At 41.8% G+C, this 11,529-nt stretch overlaps 1 protein-coding gene across 5 annotated transcripts in view; it reads right to left on the bottom strand.

Annotated features, from left to right (window-relative positions):
* Positions 1-11,529, bottom strand: part of Rhea (Talin_middle and talin-RS domain-containing protein rhea) — a 44,876-nt gene that overhangs the window by 9,605 nt on the left and 23,742 nt on the right. For 4 of the 5 annotated variants that reach the window (XM_070664052.1, XM_070664051.1, XM_070664053.1 and 1 more), the window contains 9 exons: positions 6,492-6,684; positions 5,717-6,118; positions 5,302-5,572; positions 4,725-5,228; positions 4,322-4,419; positions 3,738-3,826; positions 2,440-2,898; positions 2,262-2,297; positions 117-1,930 (listed from right to left, as the gene is read on the bottom strand). In XM_070664052.1, the coding sequence (XP_070520153.1) occupies positions 117-1,930; positions 2,262-2,297; positions 2,440-2,898; positions 3,738-3,826; positions 4,322-4,419; positions 4,725-5,228; positions 5,302-5,572; positions 5,717-6,118; positions 6,492-6,630 (3,812 nt within the window). In that variant the 5' untranslated portion in view covers positions 6,631-6,684. The remainder of the gene's footprint in view (positions 1-116; positions 1,931-2,261; positions 2,298-2,439; positions 2,899-3,737; positions 3,827-4,321; positions 4,420-4,724; positions 5,229-5,301; positions 5,573-5,716; positions 6,119-6,491; positions 6,685-11,529) is intronic. The other variant, XM_070664056.1, reaches the window with a different exon arrangement.

Genomic DNA, 11,529 nt, shown 5'->3' with positions numbered 1-11,529 from the left:
TAAAAAAACCCACTTTAAGGTAATCGAAAAAAAAAAACGAAAAAGAAAGAAAAAAAAAGGAAAAAAAAAGAAAAAAAAATTTTTTTTATAAAATAAAAATAATTAAGACTATTTACCCATAACTCTTGCTCGTTTGCGGAAATTCATTCATGTTAAGCACTTGAGTCATGTCATCGATGTTACGTATGGCCTCGTCAACGTCTCTTTGACCGGGTAGACAGGACACGCATTTATTCAATGAATTGGAGACATCTTTGGCGACCGCAGCTAAATTAGCCTCGTTCTCAGGATCGTCGGGATTCTTTAATACACGTCGCGCTTCTCTCACCAGACGTAGCGATCGTAAAATTACATCATCGGCTGTCATCAGCACCTTTTTCTGCGTCTCTGGTTGATTGGACGTAGCGGCCACGCCGCGTACGGCATAAGTAAGATCCTTCAAAGCCGACGCAGTTTCTCTAGCGGCGCTTCCAGTGTAATTTTCGTTTCCTTGTTTGGCAGCGGATAATAACTGTGCCATAGCACATCCGACGTTTTTCGATGTGGCGCCAAGTCGCAATGCAGTCGATTCTGTCGTCTCTTCTGGCAAAGGTCTTAACGAAGCGGATTCGACGGCGCGATAAAATTCGCCTAATTCATCCTTCAGGCTATTTATCAATTCTTCCGCAGCGTCAAGCTCTAATCCACCGCAGGCTTCTCTGGCCCGTGTCACTGCCGATCGAAGGTCCGCCAACGACGATCCTAATTGCTGCGAAGTGTTGTTTAATTGCATGGCTGATGCCTGATCCGTGACTGTTGGTAAAACGGCTCTGGCTGCCTTCACTACAGCCGTGCCCGGCTGTAAAAATTGCTCGGAAGCGTTTATTAAATTTAATTGTGCAGTAGGATTATCCGGCTGTGCTTGCGTGCCCTTCACTCCTGACACAAGATGTGGAATTTGTTGTGCCATCATGCGACATTCCATGTTAAGTTCTTCCTGGCTGGCCAAATTAGTATTATGGTGAGTGGCACCAGAAGACGCCGCGATACATTGCGTGGCTGTCGACGCGGCTTGTTTAGCGCATGCTTCTAAACGCGTGATAAGTTTCCTACGCAATGCTGGAGTTGCTGCAGCTGTAGTTGCAGCTCGCAATTCTTCCGCCGCTTGTCGCAGTTGATCTTGCATCTTGGCATCGTGTGGGCTGCTAGCACACTGCCGTGCCGCCTCCACCATCTTGGCAGTGGCATCGGCAAGTAGCTTTGCCGCAGCCAACAGACGCTGCTGTTGCTCGGAGTCCGTCTGCCTTTCTGCCTCACCTTTGATACTTTGAATCAATTGTGCGGTAGCTTGCCCGACCACTCTCGCCTGCCGTACCATTTCGCCAGCGTCGCCAGTGCTGGCAAACAATCTGTCTGTCGCAACCAAAATTGTTTCTACCGCGCCTTCTTGAATTGATTCCTTAGCGCGCTCTCCTCTGGTGGCAGTCTTGATGTGATTCAGAAGGTCGTTCAAAGTGCGACTGACTTCGGCGGCAGCAACGCTCAATTCCTTCAGCAAATTGTCATCGCCGCATGTCTCATTGCAGACTTGAACCAAACGCTCCACAGCCTTAGTTACCTCGCGAACAGCATTCATTAGCTGCGTTTGACAGGCGGGCGATTGCAATGTTGGCGCTACAACCTTGGCGCAAGCTACGAGTTGAGATGTGGCTAGCGCGCACTGTGTCGCAGCTGATATTACTCTATTCTGCGTGGCAGAATCTTCGCACGTAGCTGCTATATTCTTCGCTTTTAATACTAGAGCGGCGGTAGTATTGGCTACAGCTTTAGCAAGCGCAAGTAACATATCTTGCAGCTCGCGATTTGAATCGTCTTCCTCGCCAATCGTTGTCAATACCTGATGCGACGCCTCTCCCACTCGTGACGCTGCATTTAATAGATTCTGCCGTGGCTAAAATAAAAGTAAAAAATAAATTAAATAATGTCCAAAAAACCGAATAAAAAGTAGATTAAAAAATAGGTAAAGATAGAAAAAAAAAGTATCTGATGAGCCTTTCAGATATCTTTGAAGAAATTACTTGTGTATTTTTAAACTCGTTTATGTCACGCGGAAAATGTACCTTAATTAATCTTTGCACTTAATTAGAAATATTAAAAAGTTTTTATTAGCGAAATTTGTATTCTCAAAAATATATCCAGAGTAAAAGTGGGGTGCTCGGAAAAAGCAAAGTGTATCTGTAAAAGCGAATTTAAATTAGTGCGCTACAAATGTTAGTGCTTACATATTGTCCGTAGCGTGTAGATGTTATATAGAAAGGCTGCGAAGAAAGAAGAAAGTTAAAGTAATATTAAACTTTACATTACACAGATTAATCACCCATTTTTATCATCACATTATCTCCACATTTTTATTTTAAATAGTTCCGTCTTCCTCTTTCTTTTTCATTATTACGAACTCACCTCTTTCGTCTCCGGCTCCGTGGCCTTCAACAGATCCGAAAATGCAGAACAGAGTTTCCGGGCGGCGTCTAATAATCGCTCTCCGGACGACTCGTCGTCCATGAGAGCAGCTATCATCCGCACGCCTTTCGTCATCTCTGGCAAATTCGTGGCAATCGTGGTAATCGCCGCACCCACTGCGGTGTGATCGACGTCGTCCGCTGGTCCGGAAGTTAACGTGACTACCTGAGCGGTCGCGGCGTTCATCGCCGCGATTTGCGAGCCCACGTTCTGCTTGTGGGTGTCGATAGTCTGCTCGATCCATCTTAAAGACGCCGGATCGCTGCCAAGCTCGGGTAACGTAGCTTTCGTGATAAGTTCCGTTTCGGCGATGTGGATCACTTCGTGACCAGCGGTGATGGTCGATAGTAAGGCACGTTGCGGTTCAGACAGGACGGATGTCACCTTAGTTTGTTGGACCTAGTTTCAAACATTCATACATTATAAACGTACGTATAAACGTTGCAAGCCTGATCGACTGGCGTTATCATAAAAAAAAAAATTATTCTCTCATAAAAAAATTCACAGTAGAACGATTTTGCTTATAACAGTCAATCAATAAACGTAAATAAAATGCGCGTACATAACGAAGCGATAAACTGCAACAAATAGTTGCGGCGATACAGGGTTTACTGATCGAGTAAGTATCCTATCATGAGAAAGCATGAATCGCAATCAATAGATTTTATCCATCCAGTAAGCGCTGTACCGAGAAAGTCGATCGATTAATATGAAACGCAAATGAATGAAACCGATGTAAAATAAACGATTTATAAACTGAAATATAGAAGATAACTAAAAATGTTATCGTAGGTACCTACTCTGTGTCCGCAATAGAAGGCGCCTAGCATGAAAATAAATTTAACCGTCTATTAGTCCCTTAAAATTTCGAATCTCTAATGTGCAGTATAGATATCATCGGTGCGATATTCACAAGAAATGTATACAAGGAAATTATATATGACTTTTCGTTTTTGATTCTAATTTCCTACATATAGTTTTCAGGAACGACATGTTTGGGATATTCTTTATAATACCGTCCCAAATATATCCTCGTATATACAACCCCATAATCAGTCGTTAATAATTATATAGTAGAAAAAAAGAAAGAGAGACGAAAAGAGACACGGTTTGTCAATTAAAAGTTCCCTAAGAATCTCGCAATTTTTTTTTTTTTTTAGACGCATATAGTTATAACAAGCAACTAAAAAACATCAATGAGCTTGAGAGCAGCTTGAGTGCTTTTTAACAGTGCTTACCATAGGCGGAGCATGAGCGATGTTCACCTGTCCACTGACAGTAGTGTATTGGGCACCACCTATGTGACCGGTTCCGTATGGACGAGCTCCTACAAATCACACCATGCACTCTAACTCTATGACTATATTTACAATTATTAACAATTCCGATCGAGTCCTCGATACTGTAAATCTGTTTCGTTTAGATAATGGTTTTCTGTCGAGAGCTAAAAAGAAATTAAATATTTATCTAATTATTTGACTTTAATAAGCAACACTTTTACGAAGCTGAAAGCTTGAAGCTAATTATACGTGTATTTACAAAATAATTAGTGTATATATGTACAAAAATAATATTAACAGCTAGAACCGAGGATTCAATCGTGCAGAAAATTATTAACTTATTTTTTTTATATATTGAATAAAATTGAAAGCAAAAATAATTTTTATAGGTAACTTGTATACTCGCGATAAAGATTTGATAATTATATATATGTCGTTATTGATGTAATAATAGAAAAAAAATTAAGAAATGTCTTATTAATACATATAAAAATTTTAAAGTAAAACATTTCATCAAAATTATGTAGAAAATAAAAACTTACCATCTCCTCCGGCTCTCATAACAGCTGGTATCGCGACTGAGACGGCTTCTACATTCCCTTTACCAACATTACTAGTCTCATGTTGCATGATGGTGGCTCTGTTGAATAAAAATCCTCATGTAAATTCCCAAGTAGTGTATCATTTCTATTTAACACAAACTATACCCATTAAAATCGGAAACGGCTCGGACACATTTGTTTGCATGGCGTCTTAGAAACTCTTCCATGATCAGATTAACACGAAATATTGTAAAGACGTGATTGAACGTAAGTCGTTTCAAAACGAGTACGACTCTCGTCGAGAACTGATAATTGCTCTAACGTTTCTTAATAGCGATTATTACTTCTGTCCACATTTGGCTCGGAGGAGCTAACATGTATTGAGAGCATGAGCAATACTTACTTTAGCGGCGACACGCTATCTTCCACCATCGTGGATCCTTCGTCACCCTCAATACCGAAGTGATCTTTTGCTTTCTGCTTTTTCAAAATAATATCGATATAACCGGCGATCAGTTGAAGTATCTGTTCTGCTTCGGTAGTTTGTACGCTGTAATATTGGTCAGAGTAATCGCCGAAATCAAGGGTAAAGGTATTCGGCGAGGCGCCCCAACGCCGTACGGTCGTCAATGGCCACGTTTTTAAAATCTCCTTTGTTTTCTCGTCGAGACGCAGAACTGAATCCTTTGTCACGCCGAGTAGACGCGGCACCAGTTTATTTTTTCCTTTCATCTTCTCCTTCACCAAGAAGAATGTAACGCCGTACGTATTCAGCGACCTGGCAGTTTTCGTGTACAAGACCTTGGCGTCCAATTCTGAGAGTCCAATGTGCTTTTTGTGCTCCGCGAAAACTTTCTTTTCAATTCCTTTCACTTTCATATACGATTGCGGCAGAAATTCTTTAAGACTGAAAAATAATATAATATAAGTAAAACGTTAATCAATAACAGAATCGATAAATCGCATTGAACGTAACTTACTCCAAGAAACCCGGCTTATGTTTCTCCTCCTTGTGATCACCAAACTGAATTTGACACTGAATCCCGGCAAAAACGCAAGCCTTTTCCTGCGTAATCGGATGCGTGCCGTCCAGAATTGCATCTCGCGCTTGCACATACAGCAGCGACAATTGTACAGGATCCCGGCTATCAATGTTCTGATCCGAAAAGAAAAACTTCCTTCTCAATAAAACAGTTTCGGATTCATCTATGCCTTGTTCGCGTAAGGTCTTGCTTGGATCTATCCAATTTACTGTGAACAACAAAAATAAATGTTAAAAATGTATTCGCAAACTCTTGCCACAATAAAGGCAAACATTTATAAAATATTTTAAATTAATTATCTTAATTATCTTAATTAATTAAATTAAATTCAGAGGGGTTTCAAAGTTAATACCTTCGTCGTCGGTTTTTAATTTCTTCCTTAGTTGTTCCATCTTGGCATCCCTTTCGCCCTTTTCTTCTTTTTTTCTCTTTAACGTGAGGGTGCCAAAATTACCGGATTTTTGATTTTCAGTATCATCGTCCACTAACTCGCGCACCAAGGAATACTCATCGTGATTCGTGATACCTATCTTCGTGCATATCACCACCATAAGATTGGCCACAGGCTGGCTGTCGTCCACCAACATAGTTTTCAACGTTCCGTCCAGCATGCGAACTCGTAATGTACGAATCTTACGACGGTATTCGAGTAGATCTCCATTTCTTAAGATGTAATAATCAAGGTTGCGTCCGGGCTCCAACCAGACTCCTTTCTTCACGTCTTCGTCAGCAAGGAATATACCGTAATCTTTTGCTACGTAAAAAAATAATAAAGTTAAAATTAATTTTTACATCAATTATAATTTCATATAAAAAAATGTGAAATATAAAAATTATTTTTATGCCATTTATAATTTCATATATTTAATATTTTTAGTTTAGAAACGACTAAAGACGCGTATGCTTTAGAAACGAATTAAATATTTTCGAGACACTCAATCTGCCTTGCCTTATATAAATTACATTATCGATATTAAGACAAAGTACTTGCCATAGGAAAGAAATTTACTGTATATCTTTGTAAAAAAAAAATATTACGTATTTCTTAAGTACTTATTTCATATTGCGGCGACGAGAAATCTCAATAATACAACTGAATTCCGTTGAATAAAATATGAAACGCTTACGTTGGCCCATGTTGGTGGCTTCAGCGAGCTTCTCTCTAATAATACGGCAGGCATCGTACACCGACGTGTTAGGATCGAACTGCATCATCTTGGTGGCATTCTTCTCCGGTATGGAGATGCGCAAAGATAAGGTTGCCATTGCGATTGCCTGGGGTGATTTTCTGCGTGCGCGGAAACCTCCAGAGTCACTCGACTGAAAAAGTAAATTAAGATTAGCTGGCGTTAATCAAGCGACTCGTTTATTGACGAGTGTTAATTAACGTTTCGCGTCCCAGAGTGATCGGCCCTTCGTCCTTAAGACGAGATAATATATAAGTATTCGCGTGTAATCACGGCGGTCATCATCTCGGCGGTTGTATACGCGTCGTGAAATTATACATCTCGCGAAATTATCAGATAATCTCGGTATTATGCGGACGGTAATTTAAAGGATTATGCAGGAACACGCAGTTTCCGCTTTACATTGCGAAATTGCACGCAACAAGTTGCAAGGGTCGATTATTATGTTCTCTTACCGCGTTACGATTTAACGACCGAACTTGTTAATGCAATCGTTAGTCCAATGTAACGTTGTTAAAATTCAGTTACGTTATTTTGTACCATTATTCCACGGAGAATCGTAATTATTTCTGCTAACGACGTTGAAGAAAATTCGCGCCGGCGCGTCGCTTGAAAGCGAATTTAATGCTTTGTGCGGCGATCAAGTTAAATTCCTTACGGCACTTTCTATTGCGATTTATCTGGAAAAAGCTTCGAGGGCGAAGGTACGCTGCGGGGGGAGGGGGGGGGAGGGTCTGAGAGAACGAGAAGGGCGACGGATTAAAAATGATCCATGCTAGATTGAAAGAGGAAAGCCGGCTGTAAGGCTTTTTTTGTATAATATCGATCTTTCACGTAATGATATATATTATTTTATTTTACGGAAAAGTTTATCGGAGGGTTGATAACGCCTGTGTATTTTGCGAAGTATGGAATCGACACGGTTAGTAAAGCAAGAAACACGCCCTACCTTCCGCTCTAGAGCACAAAATAATTAAATCGGATAATTAAAAAGAAAAGCACACTCGACAAACGAGGTAATTAAATTCTCACGTGATACGCAGGTCTCGGTGATTTATAAACGTGTAAAACACTCGGAGATGATCAAGATACAATTTAAACGAGCGGCTCCTCGAGAAGGAAGATGAATGAGCGCGCGCCGTTTAACTGCGTTTGATCGCCTTAATAAAGATTACCCCGGGGAAGATATCTCGCCGAGAGTAATTGCAAAAAGAGAACAAGGGACCACATCCTGATATATGAATAGATTAAATCATGACATTGAATTCAAACGGAGTGTTATTACCCCTTTTCTCCCGCTCGAAGGGAGCAGGGAAAGGAAAGTGATGGCCCGGAGGCTCGAATGCAGCTTCGGCTTTCTTTTCTTTTTATTTTTTATCAGAGAAGATTGCTATCTTCTCGCTAATTTGTAGTATATGAAACGAGCATTTTTTTTTGCGACAATAAGCGCGTCGTTAGACGTCACAGTGATAAACATCCAATTTTCGTTGTATTCATCTCGAGTCGACCACAGGTTCATTCACGCGTACGTTTTCCACACATCTCCCGCAAGGGAGAAAGCGAGAGATAAAGGTGCAGGCAAGGCCCCGAGAGACCTAGTAATGCCGCATAAATTCGTCGCAGGTACACACCCTACGCCAATGTGGATTTCCACCCTTAAAGGTTGCCAGGCAACGCCGGTCTCTGACTGTGTCAAACTCCAAGCGTAACCCCCTCGCTGGCTTTTTCTTACGAGTTCTTTCCAATCTCGCCCCCTGGCTTCACCCATCTTTCTGTTCATTCCCCCGACCATTGGCCAACAATTTTCACCCAATTAACGCACGGTTTTGATTTCATCGCGCGTATCGAATTTCCGACCTGGATGAAGGATTGGATCATCAACGAATACGAACGTTAAAAGCTGAGAAAGACGTACGCCCGGCGAGGATTCGGTTATTAAGTACGATAGTTGAAGAAATTGCTAAGAAAATGCTTTTTTTTTTTAAGTCGATAACATTGTGAAAAACTTCCTCCGTACAGAATCTAATAAGATGCACTTTGCTCGTCTTTAAATATACAAAGGGTTACCTTTCTCCGAACAATATCGCCGCAGATTAAAAAAAAAAAAAAAAAAAAAAAAGGAGAGAGAGAGAGAGAGAGAGACCAAGTGAATCCCAATATGGAACGTAGAGGGAAAAAAAAATCGTGCAACAGGCAATCGCTCGCAGAACCGACGGGCGTTTTACTGCGAAATGGAAACCCACCGTCGGCTACAAAGTTACTCCGTTCAATTCGCAATACGTCACCTTCCTAGCCGCACGAACTCGATTCAGAGGGAATGACCTCATTACATACAACTGGATCATCAACTCCATACATACCGCCAACGGGATCGAGCCACTTCTCGACAATGCCGGCATTGATATTGCTGGAAATTGAATATTCTTACGTGTGAGGGACGTTGCGCAACATTCATCGCTGAAAGGCCGGCGATAAAGTGGCCAACTCTTTGTTTCGCCGGCCTCATGTTAAATTCAATTCTTTATTTACAAGTTCGATTAAGCGAACAATTAAAAACGCGAAGATCGAGGGAGCGGTTAAATTTTTATGACGGCAAAGATGGAAACGCGAGGCAATTGAAAGTAAAATAATAGCCGATAAATTTTTCACGAGGGCGGAAAATAACGAGACTTTTTCGCGACGACCTCGTTAGAAAAACGGGGGCCGGAGCGGCAGAAAAGGCGGAAGGAGCGGGGCCATTAGGAGCGGAACGGAAAATTTGTTTACGTAACGTGATAAAACCGCTTCTTTATCCGGCAATCTTGCTGCCGGCGAAGGCGAGCGCGGTTCTTCCTTCGACGTACTGAAACATAAATAGGGCTTTCATCCCTCGATCGAACGCCAATACCTTCCTTTGACGTACTAAACAAATTCCCGGCCATTTTATTCTCCCTCGCGGCATATCGGCGAAATTCTCTATGGGTCTTCCATTCCGATGCGGTTGATCGCCCGGGTAGGACGGCGCCCCGTTATCAAACGCGGCGGTATTTAACTGCGGAACCGCGAGAGAAAAGAAGCGAGCGAGAGGAGAGAAGAGAAAGGAACGGCGGGGCGCCAAGTTGTGCGGTTCGCGTTAATCAAGAGCGTTTCTAAAATTAGACGTCGCGCATAGTATTCGCCGCGATGACACTCGACGCGAGCTAATTGAGAGCGGCGGTGAGAGAGAGGTGGTAACGAAGACGCGATTACGCGGCTCTACAAAATCGGCTAATCTCACAGCCCTGTATTTCTCGGCGTAATGGATCGTGCCGCGCATACGTGTCAATCAGCCGGCGGGTCTCCGTCGATTATCGCGCAAACGGCGAATCTATAGTGGAAATGTGTTAATCTGTCGCCGTCCGTGCCCTCCATCATTTATCATCGCGGCGCATTGCTCACGATTGAATTAGCTCGGGCCGTCATTCAACCGCGCTGATTCGAAATCTCGCGAGGAAAAAAAAAAGAAGAAAGAAAGAAAAAAAAAAATCTTTGATCCTTCACCGATTAATCCGCCAGCGGCGATCTCGATTGTCGGCATAGTTATTAAACTGGGACGCGCCTAAATGAATTTTTATGCGCGGTTTTAAATAAGCTCGCGACTCTTAATTGATTTCCCCCGCAGTTTTCCGGACCGGCAAAAAGAAAGATTTCATTCGAACTTCGGTCGAGTTCCAGGTGCGCGGCTCTCGCTCCGTGTTACTACGCGGATCGACGTAATGTTACCGGGGCTGTATCTGTAATCGGTGTTTTTGCTTCGGTTCACTTGAGAATGATAGCGACGCGTCCGCATACGAGTGTTTAACAAGGCCAGGGGCCCGCGACACAAGCCTTATGCATATATTCCGCGCAAATTACATTTCCTATGCATTAGAATATACCTCGCACCCACTTTGCGAGATTAATGCTGATAACGTAATTTCCCGCGGCCTTATCTAGTATACGTTGATATCGTCACGATTTTCGATATCTTTTTATCGGAGCCTTAACCCTTCGAATCGATTTAGACGCGAGGCATTTGACGAATTGAACAAAAAGAAAAAAATTAATAATTACTGGTGGGTTTGACCATTAATATTAATATATAATCACTCATTAAATTATACTAATAATGAGTGCAGCGCAATCATCAAGTAATCAAGATACAGCGATCCATTAATTAAAAAGCAATTATGATTTTATAATTAATTTAATAATGTAACATATCACTTTAACGAACACGGTATATGTTTCATCCGATAATTACCAATTAATTGCAGATTGCAAACGTAAATTTTTATCAATAATTTATTTTAGGATAATTGTTCTAATCCAGATATCGTTCATAAATATAGTATCTACACCGTCTCTAGAATAAATGTTGAAGAATGCCAGCGCTGATCTCATCAAAGCCTACAAATCTCTCTGACACCAAGCGGCATAATATGCCGCGTAAATAATCGCGATAACGTATAAAGAATCCGCGCAATCTGCTAAATGAAATTTGCCCCGAACAGAAGCTACGCGTCGCGTGTACATACGAAACATTTACTGCCATTTACTTTAGCTACAGCATATAGTTACCGCGCTCCATTCTTGGAGCCGAGTTATAACGCCGTCGTCAGCTTTTTTAACTTCGCCGCCTCGCGAGAAGGGTGGCAGTCGGTCGGTTCTCACCCCCTCTGTGTTCCACGAGGGTTTTACCCCTCATCCCTTCCTTACTCCTTTTCTCTTTCTCTCTCTTTCTCTTCTTTTTTTTTTTTTTTTTTCAGTGTCGTTGCCACCCTTTGCGGATGTCATCATATTTTTCCGCGCGTCACTACCTCGATTGAACCGCGCGGGAATACATAAAATGCACGCGTAACTTTCTACAGGTTACTCGAACAACTTATTAGCTTCTATGATTGTCCGACAATTCGAAAAAAAAATGTTATGCTAAGGTGTGACAATAACTGCAAACTTATAAGGAACCTAGAATTTAGAC

Source organism: Cardiocondyla obscurior, linkage group LG12 (genome assembly GCF_019399895.1).
Source record: "Cardiocondyla obscurior isolate alpha-2009 linkage group LG12, Cobs3.1, whole genome shotgun sequence".
NCBI lineage: Eukaryota > Metazoa > Arthropoda > Insecta > Hymenoptera > Formicidae > Cardiocondyla > Cardiocondyla obscurior.
This window is presented reverse-complemented; position numbering and strand designations above follow the sequence as displayed.